The sequence below is a fragment of the Papio anubis genome, chromosome 4 (assembly GCF_008728515.1).
Source record: "Papio anubis isolate 15944 chromosome 4, Panubis1.0, whole genome shotgun sequence".
In the NCBI taxonomy this organism is placed as follows: domain Eukaryota; kingdom Metazoa; phylum Chordata; class Mammalia; order Primates; family Cercopithecidae; genus Papio; species Papio anubis.
This window is the reverse complement of record NC_044979.1, coordinates 139,317,332-139,335,888: the sequence shown is the minus strand read 5'-3', so window position 1 is coordinate 139,335,888 and position 18,557 is coordinate 139,317,332. Positions and strand designations below refer to the sequence as shown.

Sequence of the window (18,557 nt, the reverse complement as noted above, 5' to 3'; positions counted from 1 at the left end):
CTTGCTTAAATATCCTATTTTGATCCCCCAGAGGGCTTTCCTCAGTGTGACTTTGAAGACAACGCCCATCCCTTCTGTGACTGGGTCCAGACTTCCGGGGATGGTGGACACTGGGCCGTCGGACATAAAAATGGACCCGTCCACGGCATGAGCCCCGTGGGAGGTTTCCCTAATGCAGGTGAGGAGATTGAAGAGCACTCGTGCCAAGGAATCACTCAGTCTGCTCCCAGGTAGTGGGCTGGCTGCTGTGACTGGTGGGAGAAGCTGTTTCGGGCGGGGGAAGATCAGTCCACAGGTGTTTATTCGGAAGTTGCCATGGTACCGGAACTGTGGAGATAGCAGAGTAACTTAAAGATTCTCAGGGCGGGGGGATCACTGAAATCCTAAGAAAACCCGGGCAATCTCACTTCATGGAGCCCAAGGCTTCAAAACCCACCACCTCATTTTCAGTCTAGACATTTATGAGTGGCTCATGCCTGCAATTCCAGCACTTTGGGAGGCTGAGGCGGGAGGATTGCTTGGGCCCAGGAGTTTGAGCTCAGCCTGGGCAACATAGTGAGAACCCCATCTTTAGAAAAAAAAAAATATATATATATATACACACACACATATATATATATATTTTAAATTAGCCAGATGTGGTGGCGTGTGCTTGTAGTCCCACTTACTTGCGAGGGTGATGTGGGAGGATCGCTTGAGCTCAGGAGTCGAGGCTGCAGTGAGCTGTGATTGAACCAGTGCGCTCCAGCCTGGGCAACAGAGTGAGACCTTGTCTCTAAAAAATAAAAATAAAAAAATAGGCCAGGCATGGTGGCTCACACCTTTAATTCCAGCACTTTGGGAAGCCGAGGCAGGTTGATCACTTGAGGTCAGGAGTTCGAGACCAGCCTGGGCAACATGGTGAAACCCTGACTCTACTAAAAATATATAAAAATTAGCCGGGAGTGGTGGTGTGCACCTGTAGTCCCAGCTACTCAGGAGGCTGACGCAGGAGAACCGCCTGACCCCAGGAGGTAGAGACTTCAGTGAGCTGAGATCACACCACTGCATTCCAATCAGGGCAACAGAGTGAGATTCCGTCTTACAAAAATATAAAAAGAAATAATTTTTTAAAAAGACAATAATGAGGGCAGGGTGCAGTGGCTCACACATGTAATCCCAGTGCTTTGGGAGGCTGAGGCGGGTGGATCACTTGAGGCCAGGAGTTTGAGACTAGCCTGGCCAACGTGGTGAAACCCCACCTCTACCAAAAACACAAAAATTAGCCAGACATGGTGGTGCACACTTGTAATCCCAGCTACTTGGGAGGCTGAGGCAGGAGGATCGCTTGAACCTGGGAGGTGGAGGCCAGTGCAGCCGAGATCGTGATCACTGCACTCCAGCCTGGGTAACAGCCTGGGTAACACACACACACACACACACACACACACGCTGCAAGGCATCTATTACTAATGAATGTAATCTAGGTTGCTGGTTTGCTCTCTGTTTTTTTTTGAGATGGAGTCTTACTCTGTCACCACCAGGCTGAGTGCAGGTGTGTGATCTCGGCTCATTGCAACCTCCACTCCTGGGTTCAAGTGATTCTCCTGCCTCAGCCTCCCTGAGTAGCTGGGGACATATAAAGTACGCACTACACTCACACCTGGCTAATTTTTGTATTTTAGTAGAGACGGTTTTACCATGTTGGCCAGGATGGTCTTTTTTTTTGAGACGGAGTCTCGCTCTGTCAGCTTCAGGCTGAGTGCAGTGGCCGGATCTCAGCTCACTGTGGGCCCCGCCTCCCGGGTTCACGCCATTCTCCTGCCTCTCAGCCTCCCTGAGTAGCTGCTGGGACTACAGGCACCCACCACCTCAGCCCGCTAGTTTTTGTATTTTAATAGAGACGGGTTTCACTGTGTTAGCCAGGGATGCCCCGGACCTCCTGACCTCGCGGATCACCTGGCCTCGGGCCTCCCAAAGTGCTGGGATTACAGGTTTGAGCCACTACTGGCCAATGGTCTTGATCTCTTGACCTCGCGGGATCGTGGCTGGCCTCGGCCTCCCAGCTGGGATTACAGGCGTGAGCCACTGTGCATGGCCGCTTCCTTTCTTTGTGACCCCACCTTCTTTAGTTAGATGTCTAAAATGAGCAGAAAAAAATAATGCTAAGGACCTGGGAATTATGGCTCTGCTCAGATCCCTGTTCAGGAAAGCAAAGCTCACTAAAGCAGCAGTTGGTATGTCCTGTGCAGGCTTCTTATCTTGCCTGTTCCCTTCCTTTGCCCAGGGGACACTATATCTACCTTGAGGCTGACAAGTTCTCCCAGGCAGGCAGTCACAGACTGGTGAGCCGGCCCTTGCCTGGTGTGACATCTTCAAGTGCGGAGTCTACTCACATGTATGGCCTGGGAGGGTACTATGCCTCAACTCCTCCTGGGAAGTCCCATGGGGAGCCCTCTGATCTTCCTCTGGAAACGCCTGGGGTCTCAGCGCCCTTACTGGCAGAACGCCTCATTACTCATCCCCCCCAGGACACCAACAGCCCATGCAGGTGAGAGACAGAGGCGGGGTCCTGGGTTCAGTGGGGGGTGACAGGGCCAATGCCTGGGATCTGGGGGGCCACCAGTGCTGAAGAGGTGGAGAACTGGAAAGAGAGCCAAGAAAAAGGGGAACTTCATGTTGCAGTGAGAAAGGCCGACAGGGCTGGACCAAGTTGAGCTGGAACAAGGTGACATTTGGCAGAGGACAGACTCTATGCCCAGCGGACCACAGAGTTGCTGAGATTCATTTTGTTTCTCTCTCCATCTTCCCTCCCTTTGTCGCCTTGAAGCTGATTTTCAAGGCCATCCGGGGCAGCAACATGGCCTCGGTGGTTGCTATGGGTTTCATCTTGATCAATCCTGGACTTGTCCAGGTAAGACCAAAGCCCAGGGCTCCAGGGAAGGGGCAGTGCCCTGAGATCACCATTCCCAGGGTTCTCTCTATACCCTAAAATGCAGGTCCTGGCCGGGTGCGTGGCTCAAGCCTGTAATCCCAGCACTTCTGAGGCCGAGACGGGCGGATCACGAGGTCAGGAGATCGAGACCATCCTGGCTAACACAGTGAAACCCTGCCTCTACTAAAAATATAAAAACTAGCCAGGCGAGGTGGCGTGGCGCCTGTAGTCCCAGCTTACTCGGGAGGCTGAGGCAGGAATGGCGGAAACTCCAGGAGGGCGTGAGCTTGCAGCTTAGCTGAGATCTGCCACTGCACTCCAGCCTGGGTGACAGCCACCCAGCCCAGGATAGAGTGAGACTCCGTCCCAAAATGCATCCTCCCTGAGCCCACCTCACCCAGCTGGCTTTATTTTCCATCTTCTACCCACCTCTCCTTCCCCTGCACTTCAAGATGTTTGCCTGGGTGAATGTGGCTTAGATAACCATGGATTTTGGGGGCTGAATCCAGAACTCCTTCCTTCTCCTGCAATCTTGAAAGCCAGACCCATATCCTATTCATTTTTGCTTTTCTCGTACCCGGCACAATATCTGACATATATTACTGTTTGCTGGCGGAATGAAGGTTAAAGTTGAGAGAAAGAAAGGTGTAACTAAGTCGCCCATTGGAGCCCACTCCAATTAGATGGTAGTGAAGAGGGTGGTGGTATGGTTTTGACTAAACTCCAGGAATTCTTTTTTTTTTTCCTTTTCAGTAAAAATGCTACCAGAGCTTCCTCCCATATCTCCAGTTTCTTCCACTGGCCCTTCTGAAACCACCGGCCTCACAGAAAACCCTACAGTCTCCATAGAAAAACCCACCGTCACCACAGAAAAGCCCACAGTCCCCGTGCCCAGCACCATTCCTGCAGAAAACCCACCATCTCTACAGAAACCCACTCATCCCCACAGAAGAGCCTACCATTCCTACAGAAAACCCACCATCCCCACAGAAGAGCCCACCATTCCCACAGAAAAACCCACCATTTCCCACAGAAGAGCCCACCATTCCCACAGAAAAACCCACCATTTCCACAGAAGAGCCCACCATTCCCACAGAAAAACCCACCATTTCCACAGAAGGTCACCATTCCCATACAGAAAACCCAGCACCATTCCACAGAAAACCCACCATCCCCACAGAAAAACCCACCATTCCCACGGAAAAGCCCACCATCCCCACGGAGAAACCCACCATCCCCACGGAAAAACCCACCATCCCCACAGAAAAACCCACCATTCCCACGGAAAAGCCCACCATCCCCACAGAGAAACCCACCACCCCCACAGAAAAACCCACCATCTCCCCAGAAAAACCCACCATCCCCACGGAAAAACCTGCCATCCCCACAGAGAAGCTCACAGCCCTGAGGCCACCCCATCCCAGTCCCACAGCCACTGGGCTGGCAGCCTTGGTGATGTCTCCACATGCTCCAAGTGCCGCTATGACCAGTGTGATCCTAAGCACTAACACAACCCCCAGACCCAATACAGGTATGAGGTGGATGGAGTATGGGCCAAGGCTGAATGTGAGAGAGAGTGACTAGGAGAGAGTCAGGGAAAGGGATGCTTCTGGTAGAAAGCTTCTAGTTGCTTCTAGATGCTTCTAGTGCTCTCAGGGCAGAGCTGAAGCAGTCCATGGTGACTTCAGAGGAAATGGGGAGGACTGCCCAGAGTGAGAGGGATGGCGGGGCTGGAGTGGGTGGGGGTGTCAGGACCCAGCCACGAGGCTTCCTTCTCCTTGTTTGTTATTGAGATATAATCCATATTTCATAAAATTCACCCTTTTAAAGTGTACAATTCTAGGCCAGGCATGGTGGCTCACACCTATAATCCCAGCACTTTGGGGGGCCAAGGCAGGAGAGTTGCTTAAGCACAGGAGTTCGAGACCAGCCTAGGCAACATACATAGCAAGAGCCTGTCTCCACTTTAAAACGGAAAAAAAATAAAAATAAAAAAATTAGCTGGGTGTGGTGGTGCACACCTGTAGTCCCAGCTACTCGGGAGGCTGAGGTGGGAGGATCGCTTGAGCCTGGGAGGTTGAGGCTGTAGCAAGCCATGACTGGGTCACTGTACTTTAGCCTGGGCAACAGAACGAGACCCCATCTTAAAAAAAAAAAAAAAAAAGCAAAAGCAATTCTATGGTTTCTAGTGTATTCCCAAGGTTGTGCAACCATTATCACTTTCTAATCCAGACATTTTCTTCACTCCAAAAAGAAACCCTGTACCTATTAGCAGTCCTCACTCCACCTTCCCCCAGCCCCTGGCAACCACAAATTTCTTTCCTTTATCCATGGATTTGCCAGTTCTGGACAGTTCATACAAATGGAATCATGCAATATGTGAACCTTTATGTTTAGCTTCTTTCACTGAGTGTAATGTTTTCCGGGCCATCCATACTGTAGCATGCATCAGGACTTCATTCCTTTAAAAAAAGTATTTCTTATTGTTTATATTTTTGAGACAGGGTCTCGCTCTGTCACGCAGGCTGGAGTGCAGTGGCGTGATCTCGGCTCACTGCAACCTCCGCCTCTGGGGCTCAAGCAACTATCCTGTTTCAGTCTCCTGAGTAGCTGGGGCCACAGGCCTGCACCACCAGGACCAGCTAATTTTTGTATTTTTAGTAGAAACGGGGTTTCACCATGGTGGCCAGGCTGGTCTTGACCTCCCAAAGTCCTGGGATTACAGGGGTGTAATCCTGTAATTACACTTCAGTCTCGGCCTCCCAAAGTCTTGGGATTATAGGGGTGAGCCACTGTGTCCGGCTCTAGGGTTTCACCCTGTTGGCCAGGCTGTTCTTGAACTCCTGGCCTCAAGTGATTCGCCTGCCTCGGCTTCCCAAAGTGCCAGGATTACAGGTGTGAGCCACCGCGCCCAGCCTAAAATTGTTTTATTTTTAAATTTGTTTTGTAGGGATGGGTCTCACTACGTTGCACAGGCTGGTCTCAAACTCCTGGCCTCAAACAATCCTCCCACCTCAGCCTCCCAAAGTGCTGGGATTATAGGTGTGAGCCACCACACCCAGCCTTCAGGCCTTTTTATGGCTGAATAATACGGTCCTGTTTCCTAGAGAAGAACTTGAGTTTGGGGGTAGAGGAGAGACAGGGAGACTCCCTGAGAAAGCTGTGGAATGAAAGCATGACAGAGGCTGTTTTCTCCTTAGAGCGCTGCCCCCCAAATGCACACTACGAATCCTGTGCTTGTCCTGCTTCGTGCAAGAGTCCCAGGCCTAGCTGTGGGCCGCTCTGTCGGGGGGGCTGTGTCTGCAACCTTGGCTTTTTGTTTAGTGACAACCACTGCATCCAGGCCTCTTCCTGCAATTGCTTCTACAACAACAACTACTATGAGGTAAGCCCCTCGGGATGCTCTGGTCCCATGAGGGAGATTGATGGCAGAACACCTGGGTGCCAGCTCCATCTGCTCCCCAGATGAAGGAACGGGGATCATCGGATAGTCCCAAGGGGTCAGCTCAGAAGCAATGGTTACACGACAGCGAAGTTTTTCATTCATTTCTTTTTTTTTGAGACAGGGTCTCGCTCTGTCGCTCAGGCTGGAGTACAGTGGCATGATAGTGGCTCACTGCACTTCCAGGGCTCCAGTGATCCTCCCACCTCAGCCTCCCAAGTAGCTGGGACTACAGGCACATGCCACCATGCCCAGCTAATTTTTGTATTTTTGGTAGAGACAAGGTTTCACTACGTTGCCCAGGCTGGTCTTGAAATCCCGAGTTCAAGCAATCCTCCTGCCTCAGCCTCCCAAAGTGCTGGGATTGTAGGCATAAGCCACTGTGTCTGGCTTGCCACATTTAGTTTTTTCTTTTTTGAGACAAAATCTCGCTCTGTCACCCAGGCTGGAGTGCAGTGGCACGATCTCAGCTCACTACAACCTCCACCTCCTGGGTTCAAGCAATTCTCTGCCTCAGCCTCCCAAGTAGCTGGGATAACAGGCTCACGCCACCATGCCCGGCTAATTTTTGTTATTTTTAGTAGAGATGGGGTTTCACCATACATTCTTTACCTCTTTAAATCTTTTATCCGTATTTATAAAGTGTACACAATAAGATTTTCTATCTCATATAAGATTGTTGCAAAGACGAAATTAAGTCCTAACACATACAATTACTTAATAAGTGTTAATTATTATCATTAGCAATTTATGATAAATACATGCAACCTATTAATTAAAAGTGCATTAAAGGGCCCGGCACGGTGACTCACACCTGTAAGCCCAATACTTTAGGAGGCCGAAGTGGAGGGACTGCTTGAGCCCAGCAGTTTGAGGCTGCAGGGGGCTATGATTGCACCACTGCACTCCAGCCTGAGTGACAGAGAGACCCTGTCTCTAAAAAAAAAAAAAAAGTGTGCATTAAGTAATTCATTAATGTCCAGAGCCTCTTCTCAGCTCCAGGTGTTCTTCTTCCCATTGACATTACAGCTTCTGCTTGTCCCTTTTGGGACTATTATTTCCTTCCCTTGCCCCCTTTAACCAGTCTCCTGGGTCTCTCTGAGTTGCTGCTGAGATTAGCTTCAGCCACAGCCTGGGCAGAAAGATCTGTTACAACCATTGGCACCAAGAGGCTCTTCCCTCTGCCCTAGGAGGCGTGTATTCACTTCTTTTTTTTTTTTTTCTTTTCTTTTCTTTTGGTGGGGGGGCAAACTATTCACTCACTGTCCTCTATTGATGCAAAAACCATTCTAGCCGTTTTTGTTTGTTTGATTTTGAGACAGAGTTTCGCTCTTGTTGCCCAGGCTGGAGTGCAGTGGCGCCATCTCCACTCACCACAACCTCTTCTTCCTGGGTTCAAGCAATTCTCCTGCCTCAGCCTCCCAAGTAGCTGGGATTACAGGCATGAGCCACCACGCCCGGCTAATTTTGTATTTTTGGTAGAGACGGGGTTTTTCCATGTTAGTCAGGCTGGTCTCGAACTCCCGACCTCAGGCGATCCACCCGCCTTGGCTTCCCAAAGTGCTAGGATTACAGGCGTGAGCCTCCGCACCTGGCTGTGTTCACTTCTAATAGGTTCATTTATGCATTCAAGAAATGTTTGTTTAGTACTTTCTTCAAAGGTTGTTTTTTTTTTTTTTTTGAGATGGAGTCTTGCTCTTGTTGCCCAGGCTGGAGTGCAATGGCGCCATCTCCACTCACTACAACCTCCTCTTCCTGGGTTCAAGCAATCCTCCTGCCTCAGCCTCCCAAGTAGCTGGGATTATAGGCATGAGCCACCACGCCCAGCTAATTTTGTATTTTTAGTAGAGACGGGGTTTCTCCATGTTAGTCAGGCTGGTCTTGAACTCCCGACCTCAGGCGATCCACCCGCCTCGGCTTCCCAAAGTGCTGGGATTACAGGCGTAAGCCTCTGCACCCGTCTGTATTCACTTCTAATAGGTTCATTTATGCATTCAAGAAATGTTTATTTAGTACTTTCTTCAAAGGTTTTTTTTTTTTTTTTTTTTAGAGATGGGGTCTGGCTCTGTTGCCCAGGCTGGTCTATGAACTCCTGGGCTCAACCCATCCTCCCATCTCAGCCTCCCAAAGTGCTGGGATTACAGTGGTGAACCGCCACACCCAGCCTATGTAGTACTTTCTACTCTCCTTGCCCTGGGGTTGCTATGGATAGGTCGTGGTCCTTGCCCTCATAATGCTCTCAGATGCAGAGACACACATGGGGTTTTGGTTTACTCCTTCATTCAGCAAGTATTTATTGAATGAGAGCGTTCATGGGAGGACTAAGATGTTGGGTAAAGACAGACATTGGCCGGGTGCAGTGGCTCATGCCTGTAATCCCAGCACTTTGGGAGGCCAAGGTGGGCGGATCACCTGAGGTCAGGAGTTCGAGACCAGCCTGGCCAACATGGAGAAACCAAGTCTCTACTAAAAATACAAAAATTAGCCAGGCGTGGTGGTGCACACCTTTAATTCCAGCTACTCGGGAGGCTGAGGCATGAGAATCGCTTGAACCCAGGGGCGGAGCTCACAGTGAGCCAAGATCGTGCCACTTCACTCCAGCCTAGGCAACAGAGCGAGACTCCATCTCAAAAAAAAAAAAAAAAAAAAAATGACAGACATAAGGCTGGGTGCGGTGGCTCACACCTATAATCCCAGCACTTTGGGAGGCCAAGGCAGGAGGGTCACTTGAGCTCAAGAGTTCAACACCAGCCTAGGCAACATAGCAAGACTCCATCTCTCCAAAATGTTAAAAAAAAAAAAAAAAAAAAAAAAAAAAAAAAAAAAGGTCAGGCATGGTGGCATGTGCCTGTAGTCCCAGATACTTGGGAGGTTGAGGCAGGAGGATGGTTTGAGCCCAGGGGGTCAAGACTGCAGTGAGCCATGATTGCGCCACTGCACTCCAGTCTGGGCAACGGAGTAAGACCCTGTCTCTTAAAAAATAAAAACAAGTGGGAGGAGAGAAGCGTTCTGGGAGGAGAGAAAAGTGTGTGCAAATGTGCTGTCATGGTGAGAATATCAAGTATCAAGTAGGTGGTGGGGAGAGGAATCACATGAGGAAGGTCAGGTCTGCATGGGAGGGCAGCCTCTCCCGGGCACGGTGGAGGGAAAGAAAGAATAGCTGGTCACGGAGGCTCACGCCTGTAATCCCAGCACTTTGGGAGGCTGAGGCAGGTGGATCACCTGAGGTCAGGAGTTCAAAGCCAGCCTGGTCAACATGGTGAAACCCCATCTCCACTAAAAATACAAAAATTAGCTGGACACGGTGGTGGGTGCCTGTATTCCCAGTTACTCAGGAGGCTGAGCCACGAGAATCACTTGAACCTGGGAGGCAGAGATTGCAATGAGCTGAGATCAGACTCCATCCAAAAAAAAAGAAAGAAAGAAAAAAGGAAGGAAGGAAGGAACGAAGACAAAGAAAGGAAGGAAAAAGGAAAAGAAAAGAAGGAAGGGGCCGGGTGCGGTGGCTCAAGCCTGTAATCCCAGCACTTTGGGAGGCCGAGACGGGCGGATCACAAGGTCAGGAGATCGAGACCATCCTGGCTAACACGGCGAAACCCCGTCTCTACTAAAAACACAAAAAATTAGCCGGGCGAGGTGGCGGCGCCTGTGGTCCCAGCTACTTGGGAGGCTGAGGCAGGAGAATGGCGGGAACCCGGGAGGCGGAGCTTGCAGTGAGCTGAGATCTGGCCACTGCACTCCAGCCTGGGCGACAGAGCGAGACTCCGTCTCAAAAAAAAAAAAAAAAAAAAAAAAAAGAAAAGAAGGAAGGAAGGAAGGAAGAAACGAAAGAGGGAAGGAAGGACCGGGCTCAGTGACTCGTGCCTGTAATCCGAGCACTTTGGGAAGCCAAGGCAGGCAGATCTCCTGAGGTCAGGAGTTCGAGATCAGCCTGGCCAACATGGAGAAATCCCATCTCTACTAAAAATACAAAAAATTTGCTGGGCATGGTAGTGGGCATCTGTAGTCCCAGCTACACAGGAGACTGAAGCAGGAGAATTGCTTGAGCCCGAGAGGTGGAGGTTGCAGTGAGCCGAGATCGCACCACTGCACTCCAGCTTGGGCAACAGAGTGAGACTCCATCTTAAATAAATAAATAAATATAAAAAAGAAAAAGAAAAGAAAAGAGAGAAGGACTCTAGGAGCTATATGACCATGTGACCTCACTTCCCTTTCTCCCAGCCTGGGGCAGAGTGGTTCAGCCCCAACTGCACAGAACGTTGCCGCTGTTGGCCAGGGAGTCGGGTCGAGTGCCAAATCTCTCAGTGCGGGACACACACTGTGTGCCAGCTTAAGAATGGCCAGTATGGATGCCACCCCTATGGTGAGAGCCCCTCCCCATGCTGTCCCCGCCTGCCAGCCTGTTGGAGTGGACTTAATGCCAGGATCCCAATCCCTCAATTGAGCAGAGGAATGGGGGCCTGCCACCAGGCAGCGGGTGGGCCGGCGTGTGGGGTCCAGCCTGGAGGGACCACAGAAGCAGCTTTGCCTGTTCTTTCCCCCTCCCAGCAGGCACTGCCACCTGCTTGGTCTACGGAGATCCTCACTATGTCACCTTTGATGGGAGGCACTTTGGCTTCATGGGCAAGTGCTCTTACATCTTGGCCCAACCCTGTGGCAACTCAACAGGTAGGCCCTGGAGATGCCTCCGCGGTCTGGGGGAAGGGTCTGTGGGCAGTACTGCTGGGCATGAGGCATGGTGGGTGGCAGGAAGTGGCAGGGCGCAGATGGGGGAAGAGGCAAAATAGGAGCAAGTTCTTCTGTAAGGTGAGGGTTGAAGGCCGGGCACAGTGGCTCACACTGGTAACCTCAGCACTTTGGGAGGCTGAGGCAGGAGGATCACTTGAATCTAGGAGTTTGAGACCAGCCTGGGCAGCACAGCAGGACTCTCATCTCCATGAAAAGAAAAAAAAAATTAAAAATCAGGCCAGGCGCAGTGGTTACGCCTGTAATCCCAACACTTTGGGAGGCCGAGGTGGGTGGTTCACCTGAGGTCAGGAGTTTGAGACCAGCCTGGCCAACATGGTGAAACCCCGCCTCTACTAAAAATATAAAAAATTAGCTGGGCATGGTGGCAGGCACCTGTAATCCCAGCTACTCGGGAGGCTGAGGCAGGAGAATCGCTTGAACCCGGGAGGCAGAGGTTGCAGTGAGCAGAGATTGCGCCACTGCACTCCTGCACTCTAGCCTAAGCAGTAAGAGTAAAACTCCATCTCAAAAAAAAAAAAAAAAAAAAAATCAGCTGGGTGTAGTGGGACACACCTATAGTCCCAGCTACTTAGGAGGCTGAGGCAGGAGGATCACTTGAGCCCGAGATTTGGAGGCTGCAGTGAGCTATGATCACACCACTGCACTCCAGCCTGGGTAGCACAGTGAGACCCTATCTTGAAAAATAAATAAATACATACATAAATGAAGTTAAAAAAAAAAAAAAGAAGAAGAAGAAGGTAGTGGTTGGGGAGCACAGATGCCCTGGAGGATGTTCTAGCCACTGAATGGAGACAGACACGTTGCGGCTGCAGGCTCTCCTGACAGAGGCAGTTGTGGTCTGCTGCTGTGTGGGTCCGGCCTCCCCTGCTGGACTTTGGGGCCAGTGTCTCTGTGGTGTTCATCTCTCCCTGCGGCGCTGGGCTCAGGGCACTGCTTGTGGCGGATGTTGAGAAATGAGCCACTGGACTCTTTTCATTCTTCTCCCCACCCAGACCCATTCTTCAGGGTGACAGCCAAGAATGAGGAGCAGGGACAGGAAGGTGTGTCCTGCCTAAGCAAAGTCTACGTGACCCTTCCCGAGACCACCGTCACCCTGTTTAAGGGCAGACGTACTCTGGTGAGCCCTGTTCCGCCCCCACCATCCTTGCAGGGTCTCACTGTGTGTCCTGGCTGACTCTTCCAGGCCCTGAACCCTTCCATGGATGGGATTCCACAAGACAGTGGCCTGCAATCCCAGCTCCTTGGGAGGCTAAAGTGGGAGGATTGCTTGAGGCCAGGAGTTTGAAGCCAGCCTGGGCAAGATAGCAAGACCCTGTCTCTTTAAAAATAGAAAAAATTAGCCTGGTGTGGTGGCACTTGCCTATTGTCCCCTCTACTCCAGAGGCTGAAGTGGGAGGATTGCTGGAGCCTGGGAGGTCGAGGCTGCAGTGAGCTGTGATTGCACCATGGCACTCCAGCCTGGGCAACATAGTAAGACACTATCTCTTAAAAACAAAAACAAAACAATGGTGAGGAAACTCTAGTCCACTCCTGGTGGATGAGATTGTTAGGCTGCTGTGGATGGTGTCCTGCCTTCCAGCCATGGAAATGGAAGTCTGCTGGGGTCGTCCTTGACCCCCAGATCTGTCTCTCTGTCTCTTGCCTCTGCCCTGCCTTTCCAGGTTGAGGGTCAGCGAGTTACTCTCCCAGCCATACCCTCTAAAGGCGTCTTCCTGGGTGCAAGCGGGCGATTTGTGGAGTTGCAGACGGAGTTCGGTTTGCGGGTGAGATGGGATGGTGACCAGCAGCTGTATGTGACTGTGTCCAGGTGAGGCGGTGTCCCGGCCAGGCAACTGCCACTTCTTCCTGCTGCCCACCCTGCCCACTCCCCTTCCATCCCTGGCAGCACTACTTGATCCTTTATGCATCTCCTGATGGGTGGGAAGCACCCTGCTTAAGTGGCAGGGCTCTCTTTGGACCAGGAGACAGGAGAAAATGGTTTCGGGGCATGTGATAGATAGCAGGATGGACGTACATGCTTTGGTAATGTGCTAGAAGAAGCACTAGTGAGTTCTGGAGGCTTTCAGAAGGGCAGACACCTGGTCCCATTCTCAAAGGAAGAGTGGCTCCCCAGATGGACAAAACAAGGGAAAGAAAGATTCTTTTTCTTTTTCTTTTTTTTTTTTTTTTTGAGACAGGATCTCTCGCTCTGTTCCCCAGGCTGGAGTGCAGTGGTGCTATCTCGGCTCCCTGCAACCTCTGCCTTCCAGGTTCAAGCGATTCTCCTGCCTCATCCTCCCAAGTAGCTGGGATTACAGGCATGCACCACCATGCCCAGCTAATTTTTGTATTTTTAGTAGAGACAGGATTTCACCATGTTGGCCATGCTTGTCTCAAACTCCTGACCTCAGGTGATCCTCCTGCCTCAGCCTCCCAAAGTCTTGGGATTACAGGGGTGAGCCACTGTGCCCAGTGAAAGAAAGACTTTAGAAAAATAATTTATAGCGGCCAGGTGCAGGGGTTCCCTCCTGTAGCTCTGCACTTTGGGAGGCTGAGGTGGGAGAATCCCTTGGGGCCAGGAGTTCCAGACCAGCCTGGGCAACATAGCGAGACCCCATCTCCACAAAAAAATTTAAATATTAGCCAGGCGTAGTGGTCTACAACTATAACCTCAGCACGCTGGGAGGCCGAAGCAAGAGGATCACTTGAGTCCAGGAGTTCCAGACTAGCCTGGACAACATAGTGAGATCCTGTCTCTTAAAAAATAAAAAACAAAATTAGCTGGTTGTGGCAGTACTTGCTTGTAGTCTCAGCTGCTCAGGAGGCTGAGGTGGGAGGATCGCTTGAGCCTAGGAGTTGGAGGCTGCAATGAGATGAGATTGCACCACTGTGCTCCAGCCTGAGCCACAGAGGGTGACCCTATCTCTAAAATAAATAAATAAATAAATAAATAATTTGGCCAGGCACGGTGGCTGACACCTGTAATCCTAGCACTTTGGGAGGCTGAGGCAGGCAGATTACCTGAGGTCAGAAGTTCGAGACCAGCCTGGCCAACATGGTGAAACCCCATCTCTACTAAAAATACAAAAAAATTAGCTGGGCATGGTGGTATGTGCCTATAATCCCAGTTACTTGGAAGGCTGAGGCAGGAGAATCGCTAGAACCTGGGAGGCGGAGGTTGCAGTGAGCCAAGATTGCACCACTGCACTCCAGCCTGGGTGATAGAGGGAGACTCCATCTGAAAAAAAGAAGAATAAAATAAAATAAAAATAAATAAATAAATAAGGCGGGAGTGTTTTAGGGCCAGCAAGGGGTTTGCTGTGGCTGGACAATGAACAGAGGGGAAGGAGGCTTGGGGTAGAGCCATGGGGTCCTCTTGTCCAGTCCGCACCTCTTCATCTTCCTCACGCCCTCTGCTTTGGGACCCCAGCTCCTTGCCTTCTCCGCCACTGCCCCTCGAGGACCGAGGCTCCTCCTCTCCATTAACGCCAGCTCCTCTCCTGTTCCCCCAGCACCTACTCTGGCAAACTCTGTGGTTTGTGTGGAAACTATGACGGCAACAGTGACAATGATCATCTGAAGTCGGACGGCAGTCCAGCAGGAGACAAAGAGGAGCTGGGGAACAGCTGGCAGACGGACCAGGACGAGGACCAGGAGTGAGCAAGGAGCCCTCCCACGGGGGCCCCGGGAGGGTCCTGTCCCCTTCCTGGCACTCTCTTTCTTTCTTTTTTTTTTTTTGTTTTTGAGATAGAGTCTCCCTCTTTCGCTCAGGCGAAAGTGGTGCGATCTTAGCTCACTGCAACCTCCACTTCCCAGGCTCAAGCAATTCTCCTGCCTCAGAAACCCGAGTAGCTGGGATTACAGGCGCTCACCACCACATCCGGCTAATTTTCTTATTTTTGTAGAGATGGGGTTTCACCATGTTGGCCAGACTGGTCTCAAACTCTTGGCCTCAAGTGATTCACCTGCCTTGGCCTCTCAAAGTGCTGGGATTACAGGTGTGAGCCACCACGCCACCATGCCCAGTCCTCCCCCGCCCCATTTTCTTTTTTTTTTCTTGAGATGGGATCCCCCCTCTGTCTCCCAAGCTGGAGTGCAATGGCACAATCATGGCTTACTGTAGCCTCAAACTCCTGGGCTCAAGCAATCCTCCCTTCTTTGCCTCCCAAGTAGCTTGGATTATACCATGCCCAGCTAACTTTAACAAAATGTTTTGGTAGAGATGGGGAGTCTCACTATGTTGACCAGGCTGCTGGCCCTCCCCAACTTTTCTTTTTTTTTTTTTTTGAGATGGAATCTTGCTCTGTCACCCAGGCTGGAGTATAGTGGCGCAGTCTCAGCTCACTGAAACCTCTGCCTCCTGGGTTCAAGTGATTCTCGAGCCTCAGTCTCCCTAGTAACTGGGATTATAGGCACACGCCACCACACCTGTCTGATTTTTGTATTTTTAATAGAGACGGGGTCTCATCATGTTGGCCAGGCTGGTTTCGAACTCCTGACCTCAGGTGATTCGCCTGCCCTGGCCTCCCAAAATGCTGGGATTACAGGCATGCACCACCGCATCCAGCCTGTGCCCTCCCTTTAAAAATGACTGGCATTGCCCCTTTCTCCTCTCTACCCTGGAGACTTCAAGTTGTTCTTTCAGTTATTCAATATTCTTTGTTTGTTTGTTTGTTTGTTTGTTTGTTTGTTTTTAGAGACAGGGCCTTGCTCTGTCACCCAGGCTGGACTGCAGTGGTTCAATCACACCTCACTGCAGCCTCCAAGTCCTGGGCTCAACTGATCCTCTCACCTCAGCCTCCTGAGTAGCTGGGGCTATGGATGTGCGCCACCAAACCCAGCTAATTTCATATTTATTTTTGTAGAGATGGGATCTCACTGCGTTGCCCAGGCTGGCCTGGAACTCCTGGGCTCAAGCGATTCTCCCTGCCTCGGCCTCCCACAGTGCCTGGCCAGGGCTCGGTGTTCAGACGTCCTCTGGGAGGGGTTTCTCAGCTGACAGGCTGGTTTGCCAACCAGGACCTGGCCTGCCAACCTTGCTGCCTGCTGGGTTAGGGCTGAGCTGGAAGCGAGTCTTTGTCTTTAGGGCATTTGGGGTGGGTCTTTTGCAGGTGTCAGAAGCACCAGGTGGTGAATCCCCCGTCTTGTGATTCATCTCTGCAGAGCAACATGTCGGGGCCAGGATTCTGTGGACGGCTGGTTGACACCCGTGGCCCGTTTCAGTATGAAGGAGGGCAGGCAGGGTCACGCAGGGGTGGTGCTTGGCACCTGGGCTCCTCCAAGGGTCTGGCCCCATCCACCCCATTCCCCCTGACTTGGTCTCTCCCTGTAGGACATGCCTGCTGCATGTGAAGGCCACTTCCTTCTTCGACAGCTGCATGCTTGATATGTGCAGATTCCAGGGACTGCAGCACCTGCTGTGCACACACATGTCCACCATGACCACCACCTGCCAGGACGCAGGCCATGCTGTGAAGCCCTGGAGGGAACCCCAGTTCTGCCGTGAGTTGTGCCAAATGCAGGGGAGAGGCCAGGCGCAGTGGCTCACACCTGGATCCCAGCACTTTGGGAGTCCGAGGCGGTGGATCACGAGGTCAGGAGTTCGAGACCAGCCCGGCCAGCACGCTGAAACCCTGTCTTTACTGAACATACCAAAATTAGCCAGGCATAGTGGCATATGCCTGTAGTCCCAGCAACTCTGGAGGCTGAGGCAGGAGAATCGCTTGAACTTGGGAGGTGGAGGTTGCAGTGACCCAAGATTGCACCACTGCACTCCAGCCTGGTGACAGAGTGAGACTCCATCTCAAAAAACAATAAAAATAGGCTGAGCACGGTGGCTCATGCCTATAATCCCAGCACTTTGGGAGGCCAAGGCGGGTGGATCATGAGGTCAAGAGTTCAACACCAGCCTGGCCAAGATGGTGAAACCCTGTCTCTACTAAAAATACAAAAATTAGCCGGGTGTGGTGGCACATGCCTGTAATCCCTGCTCCTCAGGAGGCTGAGGCAGAGAATTGCTTGACCCTGGGAGGCAGAGGTTGCAGTGAACCGAGATCGTGCCATTGCACTCCAGCCTGGGTGACAGAGCGAGACTCCGTCTCAAAAATAAATAAATAACAAATAAATAAAATAAAAATACAAAAATTAGCTGGATGTGGGAGTGGGCGCCTGTAATCCCAGCTACTTGGGAGGCTGAGGCAGGAGAATCGCTTGAACTCAGGAGGTGGAGGTTGCAGTAAGCAGATATTGCATCACTGCACTCCAGCCTGGGCAACGAGAGTGAAACTCTGTCTTTAAAAAAAAAAAAAAAAAGTGTTTTTGTGCAGCCAAGTCATCACATGCAGGCACACAGTACAGGCCCTAGGCAGGGGAGGCAACGAGGCTGCCTCCCAGCTCCTGGTGTGGCCCAGCTCTTTGGGGAAGCTGCTTCAGGGCAGGTCTACCCCCTGACTCAGACCTCACAGGTGGCCCCATTCTCCTGCAGGCCAACAGCTCACCTGGGGCATGTTTTTACAGCAGCGTGACCAGTGGTTGGTCGGTCAGTTCCCACCATAGGTTTATCTAAGGCTCTCAGGGCGGGCGCCTTAGTGCTGGCCCTGCAGCCCCAGGGAGCCAGCCAGGCTTCTTGGGGAAGCTTCTCACAGTCACTCTCTCTTCTCGAGATTGGCCAGAAGCCTGGAGCTGGGACCCTTCCGAACATGTCTTTCCTGTTTCCCACCTGGCCTCGTGGCTTGTTCGTCTCCTTCTCACCCAAGCTTTTCCCTCCACCAGCAATGGCTTGCCCGCCCAATAGCAAGTACTCCCTGTGTGCCAAGCCATGCCCTGACACCTGCCATTCAGGATTCACCGGCATGTTCTGCTCAGACCGGTGCGTGGAGGCCTGTGAATGCAATCCAGGCTTCGTCCTCAGTGGCCTCGAGTGCGTACCTCGCTCCCAATGTGGGTGCCTCCACCCTGCAGGCAGCTACTTCAAGGTGAGTGGCTGCGTGGACCTCTCAGCCCTGCAGCCAGAAAGGGCCTGCTCCCTGCTCTCACACCCCCTGCAAGCTCTTTCTTTTCTTTTTGTTTCTTGTTTTGTTTTGTTTTTGAGACAGAGTTTCTCTGTCCCCAGGCTGGAGTGCAGTGACGCGATCTTGGCTCGCTGCAACCTCTGCCTCCTGGGTTCAAGCAATTACCCTGCCTCAGCCTCCCAAGTAGCTGGGACTACAAGCGTGTGCCACCATGCCCAGCTAATTTTTGAATTTTTAGTAGAGACAGGGTAGGGGGCGGTTTCACCATGTTGGCCAGGATGGTCTTGACCTCTTGACCTCGTGATCTGCCCACCTGGGCCTCCCAAAGTGCTGGGATTATAGGCATGAGCCACCACGCCTGGACCTTGGTTTTTTTTGTTTTTTGTTTTCTGTTTTTGAGACAGAGTCTCACTCTGTTGCCCAGACTGGAGTTCAGTGACACGGTCTCAGCTCACTGCAACCT

The 18,557-nt window shown here is 51.6% G+C and overlaps 1 protein-coding gene across 1 annotated transcript in view; it reads left to right on the top strand.

Moving 5' to 3' along the window:
* ZAN (zonadhesin) overlaps window positions 1-18,557 on the top strand; it is a 63,752-nt gene that overhangs the window by 12,952 nt on the left and 32,243 nt on the right. The window contains 16 exon segments of the mRNA XM_031665873.1: window positions 32-200; window positions 2,267-2,389; window positions 2,391-2,502; window positions 2,504-2,530; window positions 2,810-2,891; window positions 3,665-3,939; window positions 3,941-4,445; window positions 6,115-6,299; window positions 10,578-10,719; window positions 10,905-11,024; window positions 12,098-12,222; window positions 12,767-12,912; window positions 14,597-14,740; window positions 16,196-16,306; window positions 16,417-16,586; window positions 17,856-18,058. Of these exon segments, the coding sequence (XP_031521733.1) occupies window positions 32-200; window positions 2,267-2,389; window positions 2,391-2,502; window positions 2,504-2,530; window positions 2,810-2,891; window positions 3,665-3,939; window positions 3,941-4,445; window positions 6,115-6,299; window positions 10,578-10,719; window positions 10,905-11,024; window positions 12,098-12,222; window positions 12,767-12,912; window positions 14,597-14,740; window positions 16,196-16,306; window positions 16,417-16,586; window positions 17,856-18,058 (2,639 nt within the window).